Source organism: Rhinolophus sinicus, chromosome 12, assembly GCF_057876585.1.
Source record: "Rhinolophus sinicus isolate RSI-liver-muscle chromosome 12, RSI-T2T, whole genome shotgun sequence".
NCBI classification, from domain to species: domain Eukaryota; kingdom Metazoa; phylum Chordata; class Mammalia; order Chiroptera; family Rhinolophidae; genus Rhinolophus; species Rhinolophus sinicus.
Genome location: NC_142512.1, coordinates 40,890,789 through 40,912,541, shown reverse-complemented (window position 1 = coordinate 40,912,541; position 21,753 = coordinate 40,890,789). Strand labels below are relative to the sequence as shown.

At 43.2% G+C, this 21,753-nt stretch overlaps 3 protein-coding genes and 1 non-coding gene across 6 annotated transcripts; 2 read left to right on the top strand and 2 right to left on the bottom strand.

The window, feature by feature from the left end:
- The first annotated feature begins 2,506 nt into the window (after nucleotides 1-2,506).
- BECN1 (beclin 1) lies at nucleotides 2,507-12,371 on the top strand. 2 transcript variants are annotated; one of them, XM_088788955.1, is made up of 13 exons: nucleotides 2,507-2,656; nucleotides 2,928-3,056; nucleotides 4,829-4,896; nucleotides 5,783-5,841; nucleotides 6,283-6,351; nucleotides 6,502-6,592; nucleotides 6,698-6,834; nucleotides 6,989-7,183; nucleotides 8,079-8,225; nucleotides 9,487-9,636; nucleotides 10,145-10,205; nucleotides 10,684-10,826; nucleotides 11,565-12,371. In XM_088788955.1, exons 2-13 carry the CDS (start codon nucleotides 2,930-2,932, stop codon nucleotides 11,731-11,733), a joined length of 1,416 nt encoding a protein of 471 aa, XP_088645081.1. In that variant the 5' UTR covers nucleotides 2,507-2,656; nucleotides 2,928-2,929; the 3' UTR covers nucleotides 11,734-12,371. The 2 variants fall into 2 exon arrangements, with proteins under 2 accessions (XP_088645081.1, XP_019603256.2); XM_019747697.3 differs by lacking the exon at nucleotides 6,283-6,351.
- LOC141569023 (U6 spliceosomal RNA) lies at nucleotides 4,272-4,375 on the bottom strand. The gene has a single exon (XR_016018100.1). It is a non-coding gene; the product is annotated as a U6 spliceosomal RNA (small nuclear RNA).
- On the bottom strand, nucleotides 12,019-20,092 carry CNTD1 (cyclin N-terminal domain containing 1). Of its 2 annotated transcripts, XM_019747698.3 has the most exons (7): nucleotides 19,680-20,092; nucleotides 16,576-16,651; nucleotides 16,149-16,317; nucleotides 15,058-15,220; nucleotides 14,424-14,568; nucleotides 13,725-13,821; nucleotides 12,019-13,157 (listed from the first exon to the last, which is right to left on the bottom strand). In XM_019747698.3, exons 1-7 carry the CDS (start codon nucleotides 19,846-19,848, stop codon nucleotides 12,987-12,989), a joined length of 990 nt encoding a protein of 329 aa, XP_019603257.1. In that variant the 5' UTR covers nucleotides 19,849-20,092; the 3' UTR covers nucleotides 12,019-12,986. The 2 variants fall into 2 exon arrangements, with proteins under 2 accessions (XP_019603257.1, XP_074176129.1); XM_074320028.2 differs by lacking the exon at nucleotides 16,576-16,651 and having other exon boundaries at nucleotides 19,680-19,807.
- An 84-nt stretch (nucleotides 20,093-20,176) lies between these two features.
- On the top strand, nucleotides 20,177-21,288 carry COA3 (cytochrome c oxidase assembly factor 3). Its single transcript, XM_019747699.3, has 2 exons — nucleotides 20,177-20,429; nucleotides 20,756-21,288. The coding sequence occupies exons 1-2, from the start codon at nucleotides 20,216-20,218 to the stop codon at nucleotides 20,860-20,862; spliced, it is 321 nt and encodes a 106-aa protein (XP_019603258.1). The 5' UTR covers nucleotides 20,177-20,215; the 3' UTR covers nucleotides 20,863-21,288.
- Nucleotides 21,289-21,753: the final 465 nt, after the last annotated feature.

Sequence of the window (21,753 nt, the reverse complement as noted above, 5' to 3'; positions counted from 1 at the left end):
GGTACTGGGGTTAGCACTTCAACATCTTTTGGGAGGTAATACACAATTCAACCCATAATACCTACCATTATCTGAAGTTTTACTCATTTATTGTCAAAATCTCTCCTCTAGAATACAAACTATTAGAGCAGTTCACCACTGTATCCTCCCAGACCTAGAAAAGTGGCACATAGTAGGTCCTCAATAAATACTTCTTGAATTGACTTGAGGTATGTTGTTGATTATTCCCAATCCCTCAAGCACTATACATGCTGACTGTCATATATTCTCCAAGCAGCAGGGCACACAGAGAGTTGACTGTTTGCCACGCATGGCTCTTTCTACCTCATATTATTAGATCATTCAATCATCACACTACCCTATGTGACAGACACTATTATGCTCACTTTAGAAACAAGAAAACAAGGTACAGAGTAGTTAAATAACTTGCTCAAGGTAAGTGTTGGTGAATGACAAAGATAGATTTTGAATCCAGGCCATCTTGACTTTCAAACCTCAGTTATAATATCTATACACCTACCTCTCTAGAAGCCTATTACATCGCTATGCCTTTCTGGTATTAGTGGCAGCCGACCAAGCAGGAAGAAATACAGGACCGTGAACCAGCCATTTGTATATAATCTATATACAAAAATTGCATATAGATTATAAATACAAATACAACCGTGTTAAAATAGGAAAAATATTTTAATGGAAAACATAAAAATTACAGTGTGGTGAGATTATGGGTAATTTCATGACACTATTCCCCTAACTTCCTGTATTGTTATCTTTTTGTAAAAGTTTAATTTTGTTGTAAATTTATTATAGGTTTATTGTAAAAATAACAACAATACAAACAAGTCTCTGTCCCATTGTCCAATGAAAGACACTGCTTGTTGCTTATCACTTCATATAACATAACATCATATACACCACATACATATTATTTTTTGTACAAATGGAATCGTATCATGTATACTGCCTGTAACTTTTCTTAATTGACAGTCATCACTTGCCTCAATTCATGCAAAAACCTCCTAACTGGCTTCCTGCTTCTACCCCGGCCCTTCTTCAGACTATTCTAAGTAGCCAAATGAACCAAGTAAAACGCAAGTTTATTCATTCTTTTTAATGGTTGCATAGCATTCTGCTAAATGGATAATACCATAACTTACTTCAACAATCCTCTATTACTGAAGGACATTTAACAGTGAAAGTTCTTGTACTTATATATTTGATCACTTGCATATCTATTAGGAAATTTTTCCTAGAGAGATTTTTATGAGTCAAAGAATATGAACATTTAAAATTTTGATAGACATTTCTAAATTGACCTCCAAAACGATTATGCTAATTTACACTCCCAGCCAACAGTATTTTAGAGTTCCCCAAATGCTCATTAACACTGGATATTATCAACTGGTTCAGCCTTTACCAGTCTCATAAATGAGAAATGTTGCCTCACAGAAGTTTAATTTCCATTGGCTGAATTACAAGTGAAATGAAAGATCATTTTATTTTTTTTATCAACCATTTGTTTTTCTGTGAGCTGTTTTTTCATATTCTTTGACCATTTCGTTACTAGCCTATTCGTATTTTTATTGATTGAATAGAGTTCTATATTAAGGAAATTTATCTTCTATCTTATGAGCTGCAACTATTTTCCACATTTCTCTTTTTACATTTTTTTTTATAGTATCTTTGATCCAAAAGTTTTCATTTCTAATGAGTGAAATTCAGTATTTCCCTTTTTGGCTTCTGACTTTCATGTGCTTAGACCAACCTTCTCCATTCCAAGATAATATTCAGTCATACTTTCATCTAGTACTTTTAATCATTGTATTTTTTATGCTTAAATTTGTGACCAACTTGGAACTTCTTTTAATGTAAGCAGTGGCGTAGGAGATTCAGCTCGCCACTGTCTACATGGCTTTTTGGCCCCACTCATCAATTATTAAGTAGTTCATTTGCCCACTGATTTGAAATACTAGCTTTATTATATACTAAAACCTCCTGTATACTTGGTTTATTTTTGAACTCCATTCTGTTTCATTGATCTGTCTATTCCTGGACCAAGACAAAAACGTTTTAGTTTTATACTTTATAATACGTTTCAATATCTGAAGTGCTCGACTTTCCCTAATTAATAACTGAAAGTTTATAATATAAAATAAAACAATGAAGTTCACCTCCTCGCCTTCCCGTCCAAGTCTGTCTACCATTCTTTCAAGGGCATTTGAAAGAAAGCCCAGCTCTTCCAAGGAGAAACTTTTAAAACGGATACTGCAGAAAGAGTTAAAAGCAGCTCCTCTCAGAAGTGACAAATCTGAAGAAAATTCACTGAATTAGAGAACGGCGCGACTCCTCATTCTTTCCCACTTGATACCGCAACCTTCGTCCACACGCCGATGCCGGCCGCCTTTCCCAATTCAGCCTCTAGGGGTCGCAGCCGTGCCCGTAAAAGCGGGTGGACAGGGACGGACTTCCTGGCTCCTCCTGCTTCAGCCGCCTCCGTGTCGTCATATCCGTTCAGGGCGGAAGTCCTCCGCTGGCTGACCGGGAAGTAGCTGAAGACTGGGCGATGGCAGTTCTGGAGGCCTCGCTCCTTGGCAGACCCGAGGCCACGGTGCCCCCGCGGTAGACCGGACCAGGGTGGCGGGCTCCGGGCCCCGAGGTGAAGAGCGTCGAGGGCTGAATCACGACCTTAGAAGGGAACCTGGGAACCCTGACGGCTCTTATTGCACCCCATCCCTGATTGGGCTGTAAACTGCCTGTGCTGGGGCTGTCCCGGCAGCAGGTCCAGTTGGTATCGTACCGCTGCTAGAGGGAAAGGTGCAGGCAAGGATTTTCTCCTTTAACCGCACTAGCAAGACAGGTGGTAGCTCCTGACCTGGGGTTCAAAGGCGCCGATTCTCCCTAATATCGCCTCCTCTCGATCGCCGCAGGGATGGAGGGGTCTAAGACGTCCAGCAGCACCATGCAGGTGAGCTTCGTGTGCCAGCGCTGCAGCCAGCCCCTGAAACTGGACACGAGCTTCAAGATCCTGGACCGTGTCACTATCCAGGAGCTCACAGGTCAGCGAGACCCTTGGAAAAAGGTTGTCAAGATCGTTGAAAGTGGGCAGCTTTGAAGATGTAGGCCTTAAGGTGTCTATCCGTGTAGTCTGCCACAGATGCGTCGTTAAACCAAGGAAAGTTACTTAATCTCTCTGGCTCCGTCTTCTCATCCGGAGTTCTGACTCTTCGTGCTTCTGAGAGCTTGATATAGCAAGGAAATTTCCTAGTTTTCTACTCCTGCTGTTACAGAGTAAAGGAATATATATATGCATTTGTTGAGAATTTACCCTACACCAAGTGCATTACTTTGTTTAGTGCCTGCAACGAACCTTTTGGATCATTTTTTAGATGAGTAATTGAGACTCAGAGAGCTTAAATGACGTTAACGTACCCAGTGGTCGACAGCTGGTACATGGAGGAAGAGTCTCATAATCCCAAGAAGTGAGATGAAGTTAGAAAAAAAGGACTGAATAGGTAGTTTAAATAAGCTCAAGGGGCTGGAGTCAGCCTCCTTGGATTTAAATCCTGGCTGTCATTTACTGGCTGAATGACTTTTTTGCAAGTTACTTCACCTCTCTAGGCCTGGTTTCTTAGTTTTTTTAATCTATAAAATGTAAAACGACCTTGAGGTAGTCGTAAGGATCAAATATGATAACTTAAATACTTAGGAATATGCTGGGCAAATAATAGTCAGTAAATGTTAGCTATTATTACTACCTGATCTTTCTTTTTTGAGGGGAATTAACTCTTTAATATATTTTAAACTTTTTATTATGAAAACTTCCAAACATACAGCCTAGAGAATAGCATAATGAACTCACTGTATCAATCACCTGGTTTCAACAATTAGCTACATTTTCTCATTCTTGTGTTCTCTTTACCTCCACTCACCTCCCATCCCCACTCAATTATTTTGGTTTTTGCTTTTATTATGGAAAATTTCAAAGTACCTAATGAGCCCCGTGTACCCATCACCTAGCTTCACAATTATTAATGCATTTTTTTTAAATTTATTGGGTTGACAATTGTTAGTAAAATTACATAGATTGCAGGTGTACAATTCTGTATTACATCGTCTACAAATCCCATTGTGTGTTCACCACCCAGTTAATGCATTTTTAATGTTTCATATACAGTCGCATCCATTCCCCTCCCACCCAAAATTATTTTGAAGCAAATTCCAAACATAAATATGTAAATATTTTGGTAACTATTTTTGAATGATAAGGTGTTGTGTGTTTTTTCTTCTTCATGAATTTGCTTGTCATCCTTGTGCAGGGGCTATGCTAATCTCTGTATCGTTCCTACCTTGGTATTTGTGCTGTGGAAGCGAGCATGATAAGGTCTCTTTTTAAAAACATAACCAAGGGGGGTGGGGGGTGGGAGATGAGGGTAAGGGGGATCGAATATATGGTGATGGAAGGAGAACCGACTCTGGGTGATGAACACACAATGGGATTTATAGATGATGTAATACAGAATTGTACACCTGAAATCTATGTAATTTTACAAACAATTGTCACCCCAATAAATTTAATAAAATTAAATTAAAAATAAAAATAAAAACATAACCAAGATACCATTAGACTAGAAAAATTGTAACAACTCCTTAATCTGATTTAATGGGAATGACGGGGAGAAGGCAAGAGAGTCTTCTTTCTATAAGTGGTAATTTAAGAAAAAAGTGGAAATGGGGGTGGTGATGAGGATATTTCTAATTCTTTTCCCATACTTTCATACCTGCTGCTTTAATAAGATTCTTTCTGACTCAATATTTTTCTTGTCCCTAGCTCCATTACTTGCCACAGCCCAGGTAAAACCAGGAGACACCCAGGAGGAAGAGGCTAACTCAGGAGAGGTGAGAAAACACGGGAATGCAAACTGGATTTCTGCAGCATACTTGGTACTTCTAGAACCACCATACTTTTGGGAGCTCTGATTAACAAGAGGCATTCCACATGATCGTGCCATTGTGTATCATTAGAGGTACAGAAGTACACCTGATGTCACATGGTTACTGAATGAGGCATCCATTCCATAATGTGGAGAGAGACTCTTTATTTGAGGCAGAATTATAAGCCATTATAGGTGGCAGATGGGATGACCTATGTATCCAGGTCATCCCAGGGCATTTCTAGTTTACATCTGTTGTCCTAGCTAATTAATATCCACTCCTCTCCATTCTCAAAAGTATGTTGGTTTGGGCAGTGAATTGTATGATTACCTTAGCCAGAAAGGATTGTCAGTGTTAGAAAACATGTCATTTTTAAACAGTGATCATTTTCATTGCTAAAGATAGATGTCATCAGATTTTGATCACATAAATTATATCATTGAAGTATTGAAAATGTATAAATTATCTACTTTGTTTTATGCCATGGCAAACTTCATTGCAGTCTGATCTGGCTTTTTCCTTAGACCATGATTTAGGGCACTTCACCCCTACCCCTGGCTAGGAAGTGTTGAGAAAATGCAAATGTAACTATAGTAGAGTAAAACATAGTTAGGGACTGCTGTTCCCCACAAAAAATTAAATGGGACTTGGGGTTTGTATGTACCAGGGGTCCTTTCTTGGTGCATGTATCCAAGGTTGGCTACATAATACCCATTTCTTAAGTCGCTGTGGTTTATCAAGTCTTACGGTTATAAATCAAGGGTAAAGCCAAATAGTTCTGAGGCTCTTTGTGAAATAGACTCCACCTTTAAGCTTCCAGAATTATAATGCCCTCTTATTTTCTTCCCAGGAGCCATTTATTGAAACTCGCCAGGATGGTGTCTCTCGCAGATTCATCCCCCCAGCCAGGTGCCTACTACTCCTCAGCCCCCTGCTCCTTACCAAAGACCAGTAGAATTTTAACTGAACCCAGAATTGAGACCTGGAGCCAGGTGATGGAGACGAATCATCACCTAGCCTTTTGGCTCTTCCAGGGAATATGCATTCCCTTATACCTGGCCCATCATCTTCCATTACTGATTGAGTTTTTCTGATAACCATTCACACAGTGGGAAGGGCTCTTATGAAGCACTGAGAAAAGTTGAGGGAGTGATTGACTAATAAAAGAGATGGGCTCCTGAAAAATTTTTAAATAGTAAATGTTAGATGTTCAGGTCCTTAGTTATTGATGCATGTGAAGGTGGCTGGCAAGGGATGTAATATTTAAAAAAATGGTCTTTCCTGATTCTCCTTCCTTTTCTACTATAGACACACACATAACAGTTTTTGATGCCCCCTCTCCCTCCTTAGTCCATGCAGGCCAACCTTCGTGCTGAGTGCCCCTCTGGAAGACCAGCATGGCCTTCCCTTGGGAGAGAGGTACCCTTGGGAGGTCAGTCGGGCTAGGAGTGGGTATGCACCTTGAGGCCCCTCAGCTGGTGCTTGAGAGTCTCTGCCACTGGCACCGCAGTAGGTGGAGGAGGCCTCTCTGCTCCCTCATGTGGCCCATGGGCGGGGGGCTGTCTGCAGGATGATGTCTACAGAAAGTGCCAACAGCTTCACTCTGATCGGGGAGGCATCCGATGGCGGCACAATGGAGAACCTCAGCCGAAGACTGAAGGCAAGTCGGCCTGATTCCAGTGGCAAACAGTGGGCTTGGCTGGTAGAGGGGGTGTCTGGGCATGTAGCGTGGGGAAGACCCTATCTAACTTTCCCACACTTCCAGGTCACTGGGGACCTTTTTGACATCATGTCTGGCCAGACAGATGTGGATCACCCACTGTGTGAGGAATGCACAGATACTCTGTTAGACCAGCTGGACACTCAGCTCAACGTCACTGAAAATGAGTGTCAAAACTACAAGTGAGTGCCTCTAGAGCCAGGGCCTGGCAACAGATCTGGGTCTTAGAGCTTTTACTGCTATGAGACTGCTTAGCTCTTACCCAAGAGCTATGCTCCACGCAGGTGAACAGAGTAACAGTTTCTGGTAAGCACACTCTGCTTGTGTCCTTGGCAGACGCTGTTTGGAAATCTTAGAGCAAATGAATGAGGATGACAGTGAACAGCTACAGATGGAGCTAAAGGAGCTGGCGTTAGAGGAGGAGAGGCTGATCCAGGAGCTGGAAGATGTGGAAAAGAACCGCAAGATAGTGGCAGAAAATCTCGAGAAGGTCCAGGCTGAGGCTGAGAAATTGGATCAGGAGGAGGCTCAGTGAGTGATCGCTGTGTTCTTCTATCTTCCTGTCCTCAAGGCTCCAGGAGGGGAAATGGCTTCCAGCTGAATGTGTTTGATTACTTTGTAAGCTGCAGTCAGCTGTCATTCCACAGCCTATCTGCTCTGGATCCTGCGTGTTATTTTCAGGCCCTGTTTCTAGAGGTTCGTTAGGAGGGTTAAGTCTGAAGGGTTAGCATGATTAAGTGAAAAAAGCATGTTGGTTAAATAGAAAGCAGAGAACCAGGGCTCTAGTCACAGCTCTGCTGTAGGAACAGGGCTCATTTGGGTAAGTCAGTTGCTGTACCCAGCATCCTCCTCTGCAAAGATGAGCATATTGGCCTATATTCATTCTTTCCCAATTCAGAAATTTCATTGGTGCTCTTGACCTGAGAGAACCCTCTGTCTATTGGAGGCGACACAGTGTCCACACTAACTGAAGTTGGGTACATGAAGGACAGAGAAAAAAGTTAATTTTTCACAGAGTAGTGTGACAAGTTCCATTGGAAGTGGTGTTTACTAACTATTTAAAAGACAATAGTATCCAGAGGTGAAGTTACAGAAGTTCAGTTATGGCCAGTCTGTGAAGGAAGCCACTCTTGACCCACTCACCTCACTTTTCGAAAAGATCAGACATCCAAGTGCTGTGTGGTCCTGGTTTGGAAGAATCTGTTTTTCCTTCCCGTTTTGCACATGGGCAGTGGGAATTTGAGACATTTCTGTCCCTCCCAGGCAAAACGACTAGGGCATGTACGTTCCTTTGAGTGGGATCTGTGCCAAATCTAAAAGATGCTGTAACTGGGTAGAACCATAATCACTAAGGATAAATCGTTAAGAGGGGTGGTAACAGGGAAATTTCAGCCCCCAAACTAACGGCCACTTTGGCTGCTCACAGGTATCAGAGGGAGTACAGTGAATTTAAACGACAACAGCTGGAATTGGATGATGAGCTGAAGAGCGTAGAAAACCAGATGCGTTATGCCCAGATGCAGCTGGACAAGCTGAAGAAAACCAACGTCTTTAATGCAACCTTCCACATTTGGTAATGAGGGCTGGAGGGTGAGGAGCATCTGGGGAGCACTACATATCTGGACCTTAGCTGCTCACCACTAAGCCAGGGGCCCACCTCCCACAAAATAGGACTGTATGTCATTTTCACCCCATCTAGGTTTCTTTAACTCCTTGTGATTGGATAGGCACAATCAGGGATTGGAATTCTAGAGTTTGGTGACATCCACTCTTCCAAGGAAAGGGAAAGATCTGAGCCCTCCAGCCACATGAAATTCTGGTCCTCTGCCTGGAGCTGGTTTCTTACCTCTAGAGTCATTCATGTGTTCATTTATTTGACGTTTTATCTATTTAACTAGTATCTGTTGAACATCTACCGTATGGTAGGCACTGCTAGCACTAGGAGGGCAACAGCAAACTATGCATTCTGCCTTCTACTTACTTATAATCTCGCGGAAGAGATGGATAAGTAATAGGCAATTGTAGTACAGTGTGATAATAGTTAACTTAGGGTGCTGTGGGAACCCAGAAGGACACGTTTCCCAATGTGGGGAGGCCGTATGGAAAGTTTCCCCCAGAGGAGGCTGATGTTTAAGCTGAGATATGAAGTAGAAGTCTGCAGAGGAGGGGGGTTGTTCCTGGCAGAGAGAACATCATGTGCAAAGAAATAGGAAAGTGGGAGTGGTGAATTCAGAGAACTGAAAGGAGCTTATTGTGAGTGAAGATGGAGTGTAAAGGGGAGAATGACAGGATATGAAACTGGAGCGTTATCAATTCCTAAAGGATCGTGTAGGCCTCTTGAGAGGATTTGGACTGTATCCAAAAACAGTGGGAGCCACAGAAGCATTTTAGGCAGGGAAGCGACATAATTACGTTTGCATTTGTGATGATCGCTTTACCTGCAATGTGAAAAATGACTTGGGGGAAAAGGGCAGTATTTTTGATAGGGAGACTTGTCAGTAGCAATCTAAACAGGAAAAGAGAGTATGGCATTGCGTTTGGAGAGAAGTGGACAGATTTAAGAGATTTAGGAGGTGAAATCAACAGTTTATTGTTTTTTTGCGGGGAGGGAGATGAGAGAGAGCATTCAAGGTTTTTGCTTTGACATCTGAGCAGCAGGTGGAAAGAAGATGACTCGTGTTTTTTAGACTAGTATTTAAACTACCAAGTAAAGCTTGGATATATGAATCTGGAGATAAGGAGAGAGGTTTATGTTAGGTTTTAGGTGAGAGCAGGAAGTCTCAGAAGTTGCTAAGTTCTCCCTGTATTTTTCCCTGCCCTTCTGCCTTCTATAGGCACAGTGGACAGTTTGGCACAATCAATAACTTCAGACTGGGTCGCCTACCCAGTGTTCCTGTGGAATGGAATGAGATTAATGCTGCTTGGGGCCAGACGGTATTGCTGCTCCATGCCTTGGCCAATAAGATGGGTCTGAAATTTCAGAGGTAAGAAATATAGCCCTTTGTTGGGGTGTGGTATGTCTTTGATATAATCTGTATCTCCATCCTGGTACTGCTCTCCACCATGGCAGGAACCCTTGCTCCTAACAGACTGGGAGTTTGCTGTCTGTGCAGACGCTCTGCTTCTGGTTTTCCCCTCACCAGCTTCTGGCTCTTTCTACTGATCAGGCAGTCCTTGAGCTGCATGACCATAACAGTGGTCCCCGACATACTGTCTCCAGAACCTGAGTGTTCCTCAAGCTATTTTCAGTTTTTGTTTTTAAATCTAAACCAAAAAATGCATTCATCCACAAAGGCCCCCAGACAATTATATAATAAATGTCGTTTGTTTGGTAAACAAAATGTTAAGCATGGGGAGGTGAGAGAGAGAGGTGGGAATAATAAAAGAGGTCCTTGGGTAGGATGAAGTCTGAAAATCAGTGGGTTCTAACATCCCAATAATCGCTTTAGGAATAGTGCTGTATATCCATCTCTGTATGCATCTCCTTTTTAGGTATCGACTTGTTCCCTATGGAAACCATTCATACCTGGAGTCTCTGACAGACAAATCTAAGGTACTCTGAGAAACTCCATTTTCACTGGAATACAGAATTCTTGCACCTCCTAATGAAATGGTTTGCTTTTAGTATATGTGCTGCCGAAGCGAGCACGAAATGGTTTGCTTTTGATAGTGGCATTATTCAGTTTCTTAGACTGAGATATCTCATGAAGAGCCAGTGTCTTATTCAATGTCTTGTCGAGTTAAGGATTAGCTCTTTGAGGCCTATAGGGAAAACTAGGTTTTTACAGTCTGATGAGAAGGTATATGGGCAGATCAGAGGAGCATGTGTGCGCTAGGATGGGGAAGGCATCACTGAGGTAGGTGTTGAATGCATTTCCGGTGGAACAGTTGCAGTTGCATTGTTATTTGCCCAAGGTTACTATTTCCAGTGGAATACAGAAAGGACATGACTTGAGAGACTGATAGAATTGGGAACAATCTCTGATAACCTGTCTTGGTGCCACACCCATAGCCAGTTTTCTCTTGGGCAGGAGCTGCCGTTGTACTGTTCTGGGGGGCTGCGGTTTTTCTGGGACAACAAGTTTGACCATGCAATGGTGGCTTTCCTGGACTGTGTGCAGCAGTTCAAAGAAGAGGTTGAGAAAGGCGAGACACGTTTTTGTCTTCCTTACAGGTCAGTATCCCCCACTGCTGAATGAACCTAGAGTAGGACCAAATTGAACAGAATTGTAGGGACAGTTAGAATGGAGGCAAAACATAGTATAAATAGTGGGAAAGCAGAAAATGGTGCAAAAATCACATGACACTGATGGGCAAAGATGGATCCAACACTGCAAGCAGGACAGAATGTGACCACCTGGTCCCTGGAGAAAAAGAATGTTATCTTAGATGGTTTGGGGGATTTTCTTGGCACAGAGCTCAAACCAGCTGTCCAGTTTCAGGGAGGTTTTCCCTTAAGCCCTTGGAAATATACAGGAATGCTCCCTTTGGTCAAATTGTGTAGGAGCCCAGTGATGGATGGAGACCTTAGTTCCAGAGAGTAAGGCTGAGCTGCTTCTGTCAGCCCGAAACAAAGCGTTTCTTTTCTTCTGCCTCTTTTCTCTCCCCGTGAGTTCAGGGATGCCTAGGAAAACAGTGAGGAGTACTGTAACCCTTACCCTCTGCTCTGGGCTTGTCATCTGTTTGGGTGTGTGTCCTGTCCCTGTACTCCACAGTGACAATGAGGCTCTTGTGACAGCCTTCTTGATTTTTGGCTTTCAAGCAAATCCAAAATACACTACCGTTCCTCGCCAAGAGTTCTTTAATAGATAAAATGACGTGAATGGTCCCATGATCAAGTCCCTGCCCATTTGCCTGAACTGACTGAACTCGGATCTCAGTTACTAATGAGCTCTGCTGTGTCCGTCTGTAGGATGGATGTGGAGAAAGGCAAGATTGAAGACACAGGAGGCAGCGGCGGCTCCTATTCCATCAAAACCCAGTTTAACTCTGAGGAACAGTGGACAAAAGCTCTCAAGTTCATGCTGACGAATCTTAAGTGGGGTCTTGCTTGGGTGTCCTCACAGTTTTATAACAAATGACTTTGTTTTTTCCTTAGGGGAATGTTTGCCTTAAAGGCTTTAAATTTTGTTTTGTTTGAAAAAAAGTGTTTTAAATTAAATTCGGGTACTATTAAACAGCACATGTTTACAATACCAAAAAAGAAAAAAAAAATCCACAAAAGCCACTTTATTTTAAAATATCATATGACAAATAGTTTTCAGAGCTATAACATGCCATGTATAGCTTACCAGCCTTTGTTATAGTTTTGACTCTTAACCCCAGGCCTTCCTTTCCCTCTCTCCCCTTAAAACAACTAATTTAAGTTTGCTTGTTTTTTTTTTTTTCAACTGAGTTGAATTGAGATCGATGTGTTTTCACTGGATTTTATCTCTCTCAACTTCCTGCACTTAACAATATGAAATAGAAACTTTTGTCTCCGCTGAGACGATGAGATGTATGAGACGCACAGTTGGATAACGTGAGAAAATGACATATAGGTTTCGGTCACCATGTGATGTGATCAGAAGCTTGAAATTTAATACTTCTCCTCACTCAATTCTAGTACTGAATGCCTACTCTGCTCTGTGTTAGTGATATGAAATGGTGTTTGATACTGTTTGAGACATTATGGAGAGATTTAATTATTTGTAATAAAAGATTTGCTGCAGTCTGATAACTGCCCAAGGTGCACTGTTGGGTTTTTCTTTAACTAAAATAGAGTACTTTGTATTCTGGGAGAATTGAGTTCAAGTGCAGGTATGTGGAAATTCTGTTGAAACAGGTTTAGAGATGGGTTAGTGTTACTTTTTAAAAAGACTGGTGGAAATAGACAGCTGTAGGGAATGCCCTATTTGTGTAGATCTCAGTAACAGAACAGAGATGTTAAATTAGCTTTAAGGGGAAATAAAGGCTTCCTCCTTGCTCAGTCAAGGTCACCCAGATGGCCTCGTTTTTTGAGCCCCTGGTTAATACTAATCTCCATGTGTGATGTTCTCTCTTAATGAAATGAACAATTAAGAAAAGCCATAACTATCTTGTTAAACAAAATTGAACCAACTTCACTAACATTCTATTTCTCCCAGCTTTTTACATTTTCAGTCTGATACAACAACAAAAAAAGACATGTTCATCCACCTTAATTCTTTCTCTGATGCAGAAAAATAAGCAGAAGTTGGAATACAAAACATGGTTCAAAAGATACTTGAAACTTTTGTACCCTGAGTATGAAAGTAAACAGGGAGGGTGAGTGCAATGACAGAAGGCTGTTTATATTTGGTGGATTCAGCCCGCCTCATGTGTTGGAGGAAGCAGCAGCCCTCAGAGCTCTGGCTGCCAGGTGGGGAGGAATAGGCTGCTGTGGCCCTGGAGTGTTGGCTCCCACGCTGTGAGTCAGGATTGCGTAAGAGAACGCGGTGATACTCTCCAACGTAATGCCGGTGATGCTCTGCAAATGCCCCACAACCTTCGGAAACAGACAGATTTCTTAGTACTGAATCATCTCAACATGTTGTAGTACACAAACACAAATTGCTTGCTCTCTCAAGCCAAATAGAAATTTTTTTCCGTTTCTCTGAATTTACAGAGAAGATTAAATCCAGATCCCAGTGTTTGCCAGTGGGCAGATGACATTCGGATACCTTTGCCCTGATGGTGTTAGTGTGGAAAGTTTCTGCTAGACGTTCACTCTGTTGGAGATAAGTTTTGTGAATTGTGAGAGGGATATTTGGGCCTTGACATTTTCTCTCTTTGGGAGGAAATACTTACTGGACTTTAGCATGACAGCAGATTATTATCATAAAGGGAAACGAACAAGCTGAATTGGGCCTCCATGTCCAATTTCAATGAGAGGAAAAGTGGAGAACACTTTTCAGTCCTAGTTTTTCCTCTTCCCAAATCCTGCTTATTCATCCTAATCCTGGGTCTTGGCACTTACCTTTTATAGGTTGTCTTCTGTTTTCCTTTAACTAATGGGAGAATGCTTTCTATTAAATGAATTCTGACCATGCTGGTCCTGCTCAGTGGTGCGTACCTGGCTCCAACACTCATGGTTTTGGATGAAAGCACTTGCTGCAATGATTCCTACTGCCAACAGCATGAAATCTTCCTTCACTGAAACGAACTTTTCCCTGAGTGATTAAAACCATTATTAATTTTGGAGCTAGAATGAAACTTGATCTTCCAAACCCTAGGGTCATGGAACTTCACCTATTAGTTGTTGATGTTGAGCATCTTGGATTTTTTTAGATATGGAAGGAAATAGTCAAGTAATAGCTAATTGACTCCTCTCCCAACCTCCCCCAAATCAACTGGGATTAAAACATGAGCCTCCTGTCTGAATGGTTTGTAGGCCTTTTGTTGTTCCATCTGTCTCCCTAACAAATGTAACTGTGAGGCTTTTTACTAGTCTGACTTTACAGTAATCAAACACTTTTGTCCAAGTTGCAACCCTGTGACTGGCTTTTTTTCTAAGTGACTATAAAAGCAGTCCAGTAATCTCAAATTATAAACAGCTATAAAGGAAGTACTAGGAAAGGAAGTATGTTAATTACTTGAAGTCATTTAAGTTTAAAAGCATTTAGGTTTTGCTGATTGGGCTGTCATATTGGATGTTAATTTGAACCAGGTAACCTATGCAGGTTATCTGTGGACTGGATGCCTAAATTCCGTTCCCCAAGTTCTCATGCTATGAGAGCATGAGAAGGCGCCTACCCTAAAGGAGTTGTCATACCCTTGCAGTTGACTGGGTGTGGAGTTCTCAATCGAAGCCCTCAGCAAGCTCTCATATATGGGTTCACGCAAAAGATAGACTAGGTCGAGCAGGGTCAGGCAGGTTGCATGCAGCTGTGTAGTTGGGACCAAACAGCCATTGTATCCTAGATGGAGTATGGATGTGGTAAAGAGCATTATGCGGGTCTTTTCTGGTTATAATCACAGTCATGTAACATAAAGCTGATGAGCTGCTAATGTGCTTCCTGGTTGCTTTGTTTTACTATAAGAAACCTCTTTAGCTGGAGGTCAATTTTAAAGGATAAAGGGAGAGGTAGAGAAACCTCCCATCTACAGTATATATATACAGTTAGAGTATGTTTGTTGGCCCCCCTCTTAACTCATGCCTCTGTAAAATCAACACTTTGATCCTGCGGTTAGAGTACCTAGTGAGTCCGAACAGAAGCCAGGTGCTGAGACCTGAGTTTCTTTCCCTGTGACAAGTACCAGAGGGAACACTTTTCTCCATCATCTCAGGCTTCCTGCTGTTCCTGGATTCTGGTGTATTCTGCCCACTGCTCGCAAACCCCTGGGCACATTCTTACTGCCTCCTCTGGGAGACTCCATCCCACAGTCCCTGGCACACAATAAAGTACCTAGAACCTCCAGGAGCATCTCCACATAAGCCAGGGGAGTAGGCAGATTGATTTGGAAGTTCAGGGACTTCAAAACATCAAGCTCTGACTCCAGCAGTTCTTCTTTAGTGTGCAGATACCCTAGAGCTTGGAGGAAATTCAGGACTGTGATGTTGCTGATTATCTGAGCAAAGAAAAACAAAACAGTGAGAGGGAGAGAAGGGTGTCAGAGTAAAAGGTCATACATCTTGGCATAGTATACAAAGCCCTTCACAATCCAGCCCATGCCTTCATCTCGTCTCCTCTCTTGGTAATTCCCCCTTACACTTGATGCTTGTCATCTAGAATGACTTGCAGTTCCCAAACTCCGAGCCACCACCCAGGCTGTTTACTGTATCTGGATCTCCCTTTCCTCTCCCTTCTCTCTCCCTGCTTTCCTTAACTCCTCTCCCTCTTCCCTTAGGATCCACCCATCTTCCACACCCCTTCCCCCTTAAGAAGTAATTTTCTTTAAATACACTTCCTTTACTCTCCAAGGCTGATGAGGTACATTCATAGCCCTCTGTATTTACACTAGTTGGAACAGTTCCCCACGTTATTTGCCTCATTAGATAATAAGTTCCTTGAGAGCACAGACAATATTTTTACTGTTGCAGCCATTGCACCTGGTGCAGCATCAGTCCACAGAAGACAATAAATATTTGCTGAGTGATATTTTGTTAGATAGGCATTGGGTAGTGATGTGGGGGGAAAATTGATCCTTTATAAATGTAATAGTTTGCCTTTAATACTGATAGGTTTGTTGGCAATTCAGACACCTTATGTAAACTGTCCTTGAGTCCAAGGGGAGAAAAGGTGACCTGTATGAATGATGGCATCTGTCCAGCAGTTATACTTTGGGAACAGAACTTCAGGCTATTTAATAGTTGCCTCTGTGTGACTATGCGTGGGGGGGTGAGGGTGGGAAGATATGTTTAGGAAGCATAATTACACTCTGGAATTTCTACATGAGTAGTATCACCTAGCCTAGGAGTAGATTTCTCACAGTCACCTTTGGAAGAGCTGGTTTCTTTCTAACACTCAGGTGCCTATGAGCAACCCCAGCTCCTTACTTTGTAGTGGAAAGAAAGTTTGCTCGCCAGCTGAACACATGACATAAGACGCAGGATAAACTTGTTGAAAAGCTGCTCTTTCAGAGCCCTCCAATTCTGAGGCTCTGTCTTATCTCTCAGCTGGATGGTGGCTTGCTTGCAGATATTCTCTGCCTGCTTAACCATAAACCTATAAAGAAGGGAAAGGGAAAGTAAACAATCCACCCTCAAACTAAAGGGAGTTTCTGCTTCAAACTATGCTGCGTCTTATCCTCTCCAATAGCAATTGCAAGCTAAGAAATTAACATTTACAAGTAATAGAGGGTGCAAAACCAGGTCTCATGGTAAGGGGCAACTAGTACTTTTTTTTTTTTTTTTTTTTAAGATTTGGGTACATTAGCCATTCTGAGAGGTACCACTTACAAAGGCCTTATGCTCAGTGCTTTACCTTTCTAGGATTTCTACAGCTTGGTAGCTCACGGATTTCTCCAGACACCATTGTTCAGACAGGAGAAAAACAAACTCTGCCAAAATAGGAAAGAAGAGCCTAATTCACAAGGTGCAACCAAAACCACTCTGTGAACTCTTGGTGTTGTGTAAAAGCCATGATGGGGCTGAGGGAAGAGGGTCAGGAGGTGAGAAAGATGAGACTGAAAAAACCCAAGCTGAGCTTAGTTTCCTTTGCTGCCAATAGGCAGATCAGAGGCATGAAAAGTGGGCTGACTGAGTGCCAAAGACAAGGGCTTACCAAGCCCCCTCAGTGACCCTTGAGACTTCCTGTGGGTCTCAGCTGATAAAAGGCTTAGGCAGCTACACACAAACACACCATCTGGTCTAATTGGCCTCTACACCATGCTGGGAACCCCCAGCTTCAAGGGAGATTCTTGGGATGGATAAAAACCTTAACCCCTATATTCTGTTTGCGGTGGAATGTTGACAGGAACAGAAAGATCCCTCCTGGAGATTCAATATTCTTTATAATACTGTTTGTTTAGTAACCACCCTCTGGAGAACTCCCATGGCTTTACAAACACGATTCACCTTAACAGCTGGACACCATCTCTCCACCACCAGTTTGTTGGGTAAATCTGTGGTGGCTGAGCCTCTCCTCAGGAGCAAGTTTTATACAGTGGAGTGGCTTGTTTTGAAGAAACATCCTCCAAATCAGGGAACATAGCCCAATTCTGGGGTGGGGCGGAGTCACTGAGAAGGTGGGAAGGGCAAGATACCTTGGCAAGATTTTAGGCTGCCTGTTTCTCTTTGAAAGAACCGCCCCAGATAGAATTCTATTTAGTTTGCAATATCATTAGAGGGTAGAAACGAGGGTAAATGTTACTTCTCAAAAAAGACAGCTTCTGCAGAACTGGGAACTTTTAGCACTGATCAGCAAAAAATTACATACAATCAATTTACCATATGTTCAGAAAAAATTTGACTTTTTTAGAAAAAAAACCCTATAAAAGTCAAGCTAGAACAAGATAACTTAACAATCTACTCGACATATGTTACACAGAGGTATAGGTATTAAACCTTATTGCTACAGATACTAAAGCTCTGCTAGCAGTGTCCAATGAAGAAGAGACTTAATTGAAGCAATTAAGCAAAATACCTTCAAATACATAATTGTGTGTTGTTAGCCAGTCCTTTTATTTGCTGGAGTTTAGGCTTTCTTTGTTTTTTGTTTTTTTGTAGGTATGCATAGTTGTTTGGTTTGGTTTTGGTTTTGGCCTGAATTATCTATCCATGCAACTGTTTCTATTTTCCATTTTAATTTGCCAAGAAAACTGAGCTTGGGATTAGGTGGAATGAATAAGGGTTATACCTCTCCCTTCTGCTGGTTCCACTTCCTGTACTTAACAAACATACTCAGATCTACATTTAACAAAAAGACCCTCCACTTCTTTCCTTTCAAGCTACGGCTTTATCTCTCTCGTTTCCATCACTTAAATTTCTTGAAAGCCTAGCTTACTGCACCTGCTGCTTCCCCTTCCTCATTCACTCCCTAATGTTCTGCAGTTTGGCTTCTACTTTTCTCAACTTGTTGAAATGATTGTCTCAAATGCCAGCAAATATGTCCAAATTATTAAGTATCATGGCCCTTTTGCAATACTCATTCCTGCTGGCCATCTTCATTCCTGTTGTTCATATCCCAGAAGCATCTGATCCCGGCTGACCATCATCCTTCTTGAAACCCCATCTTACCTTCCATTGTTCTTTTGGTTCTGCTCCTGTCTCCCAAACCACTCCTTTCATTTCCTTCATACTCTTCTTCCTACTCCAATTCCCCGAACACAAAATGTTTCCCAAGGAACTGCTCTTGACCTTCTCTTTTCTCTCTCTAGGAGCTCATCCTCTGCCACAGTTTCAACAGTATCATTATGGAGATAACTCGCAAACTTTTATCTCTAGTTCTGATCTCTATTCTGACTTACTTTTTAAACATCCTGCTGGAAACCTTCCTCTAAATGTTTTAAAGCACCTGAAACTCAGTAGATTCAAAACCAAAGTTACTGTCTTTCCCAAACAAAAGTCATGCTTCCTCCTGTTTTATGTTTTTTTTAATGTATGTGTTTCTCTTAATGGCACCACTATATTCCCAGTTTCCTAGGCTCAACCCTTTGGCATAGTCATCTTTGCCTTCTTCACTTCTTAAGTTCATCCACTGCAGAACCCTAGATTTTACGTCTGGAATGGTTTTAATCCATCCTCCCTTGTCAGTCCCTCTGCCCTATCACCTAAACTACTAACACAGACCTACCTCCCATCTCTCTACTCCAGTTCATCCTTTACAGCACAGCCAAAATCATTTTTTTCTAAGGCAAAGGTTACGGTTGTATCACACCCATTATTTAAAAAGAAAAACCTTCAATGCCTTCTTGTTTTCCTACTAAGCCAAGTATAAACTCCTCACTTTGGCATTCAGAGTTCCACATGGAATGTCTCCAAACTACCTTTCTGAGCTTGATTTCAACGACTTTTCCACGTGCTTTGGCCAACGTGGACTACACTGTACTCACACTCACCCTAAGCATCCCTATTGCCATAGCCTTATTCATGTTAGAAATGCTCTTCCCCTTTGTCATCTTCACCAACTCAAACGTCATCCTTCCTTCAAGGTCTACCTCAAATGCCATGATGCCTGGAGGGCTCTTAATTCTTCCTACCCCCATCTCACCCCATCACTCTTTTCCAGCCCTATAAAAGCTTGTTTTATCTAGTATGCCACTTATCTAACCATGCTTGTACCCAAGCATTGGTAAATTTGTCTTAATGTTCTACAAGGATTCTATACATGGTTTGAAAGCAGGGAGTAAATCTCTATTTCATCTTTCTGTCCCAGGCAGTGTGGATAATAAATACTCTATACTTATGGAAATCAGGGGTAAGGTGCTGGTGCGTCTTGTTCATCACCATATCCCCAGAACCTGGCACATAGTAGGTGCTAACAAAACTTATTTATACGAATAAAGTAAACTGAATCTCAAGGCTGGTGCCTCAAAGACAGATGCCCGGGTCTCCCCTAAACCCGGCTTCCCGGCCCTGCGTCCACACCTACGATCCGGGTCTCTCTGAAGCTGCCCATGCGTCCGGCAGCCTCCTGCACTGCTTGCTCATTCTGCTGGGCCAAGTGAAGCAGAGCGTCTTCGATCGTCTCTGTGGGAACAGCTCCAAACCGAAAGTCACTGCGAGAGGCCAATCTTGGCCTCACAGGTCCGTCCATTTTCAGAAGACTTTTGGGACACTCAGACGGCTCACTGGATCCATAAACCTACCCCCTTATCTTCTCTTCAGAGCCTTCTGCCACACTCTGGCTTCGTTATCCCCTTCTTTTAACCTTTCCTCACCTCAAGTCTGAGGAAAACCCAATTCCCTCCACAGCCTTTTCCCGCCCCAACGGCTGCGGACCCCTCAGCCAATCAGAAAGCACGGCCGCTTCCCGCCTACTCCGCCCTTCCCCTAAGGCCAAGGGCCTCACTCTGTTCGGATAAGGAAACGCGACTACAATTCCCAGTGTCCCCCGCGGCGGCGGCCAAGGTCTATTCCCAGCGAGCTCCGCGTCCCGGGACTGCGAAGGGTGCAGCGGCAATATGGCGTCTCCGGGGTCTGGTGGTTCTGTCGATGCTAAGAGTGAGAAGGCCCCTCTGGCCCAGCGCATCGACCCGACTCGGGAGAAGCTGACTCCCGCGCAGCTGCAATTCATGCGGCAGGTGCAGCTCGCCCAGTGGCAGAAGACGCTGCCACAGCGGCGGACTCGAAACATCGTGACCGGCCTGGGCATCGGGGCCCTGGTGTTAGCTATTTGTATCCATCTGGACTGTAGATTCGGGAGACCGCATATGTGGGCAAGGGAAGGGACCAGAGTAGGAGGGCAATGTGGGGGTGGTAGAAAGAGCCCGAGCAGTGAAAGTCTAACTCTGAGCCAAGCGTTTAATGTATCTTACTTTGTCATTTAAGATGCTCTTTCAATATATCTCTTTAATAATGGAGTCGGGGTCAGGGCTTGGAAGAGCAGAGAGCAGATCAAATCACTGATTTGGGAAAATGAGAGATCGGCAACGGTGGTGGAAGCAAGTCTAGGAAAAGGGAATGTGCATATTCCAAGTGGTTTCCTGAACCCACCTCCCCAGATGGTTACACCTTCTACTCGGTGTCCCAGGAGCGTTTCCTAGATGAGCTGGAGGATGAAGTCAAAGCTGCTCGAGCCCGAGCTGTTGAAAGGGCATCAGGACCCTGATCCAGGTGGGCATCGCACATCTCATCTACCTGCTGGCGCCCCTTCACATGACGGATGATGACCCATGACCCTGTAGAAATTGAAGCCTGCTCACAGCATTGCTGGCCATCGTACTAAACTTGGACGATGACTGAGCCCAAGAAGCCAGGGATTTATGCATTTGGACATCATCAAGGGAACACTGCCCACCTCACGCTCTCCTGTGTGGTGGCTGAGCCCTTCTTGTAGTTTGTTTCCTTGTTTGAAAGGTATCCAACTTTGGCTTTTCCCAAGCTTTCTGACTTTGTGGTTTATCCCCTTCACCTCCCAGGGTCTGGGAGGAAGGACAAGAGGTGGGCTGTTAGGGGAGTGGGTGTGGCAGCTCTGTGCAGTATTGAAGCCCATAGGAAACACGGGGTCAGGTTGAGAATAAACTTGTGTCATCTCTCTTGGAGTCAGATGGTGTGTTGGGGCTGACACTTCAGGCTGGAAAGCTCCACAGGCAGTAACTGCAGCAATGGCATTGCCCCAGGGAGCTGTAAATGTTTAACTAGAATTACTTTTTCCGTGCGATCTTTCCACCTGATTTAAGGGAGAGATCATGGTGGGTCACTGGGCTGTTTGAGACTGAACCACATCTTGGGGGAAGGTCACTCTTCTGTCCTCTACCCTCAACAACAACACACTACTCCAACTTTACTGCCTTTTCCCACCATTAGAGAGAGGTAGATGGAGGATGAGGGACAAGCACCTTTCATTTTCTTAACTCTCACTGGGGCTGCCTGTATAGGTGGCGTCTGGATGGGATCTTAGCTTGGTGAAGTGGATCACTGACCTTGCAGTTTCCTCATGAACTGCTGGTAGGAAACCAGGCTGGGCAGCTTCCACCCCTACCTCCCATTGTGAGAGGAG

Bases quoted from the DNA above. Each gene is read 5' to 3' on its own strand.
- BECN1 (XM_088788955.1), top strand. From the start codon at position 2,930: ATGGAGGGGTCTAAGACGTCCAGCAGCACCATGCAGGTGAGCTTCGTG. The intron at 4,897-5,782 runs GTGAGAAAACAC...TTTTCTTCCCAG, and splicing joins AAGAGGCTAACTCAGGAGAG to GAGCCATTTATTGAAACTCG. The intron at 6,835-6,988 runs GTGAGTGCCTCT...TGTCCTTGGCAG, and splicing joins AATGAGTGTCAAAACTACAA to ACGCTGTTTGGAAATCTTAG.
- CNTD1 (XM_019747698.3), bottom strand. From the start codon at position 19,848: ATGGACGGACCTGTGAGGCCAAGATTGGCCTCTCGCAGTGACTTTCGG. The intron at 16,318-16,575 runs GTAAAGCACTGA...CCTTCTTTATAG, and splicing joins GCTGTAGAAATCCTAGAAAG to GTTTATGGTTAAGCAGGCAG. The intron at 13,822-14,423 runs GTATGACAACTC...TTAATCACTCAG, and splicing joins ACACCCAGTCAACTGCAAGG to GGAAAAGTTCGTTTCAGTGA.
- COA3 (XM_019747699.3), top strand. From the start codon at position 20,216: ATGGCGTCTCCGGGGTCTGGTGGTTCTGTCGATGCTAAGAGTGAGAAG. The intron at 20,430-20,755 runs GTATCCATCTGG...CCACCTCCCCAG, and splicing joins GGCCCTGGTGTTAGCTATTT to ATGGTTACACCTTCTACTCG.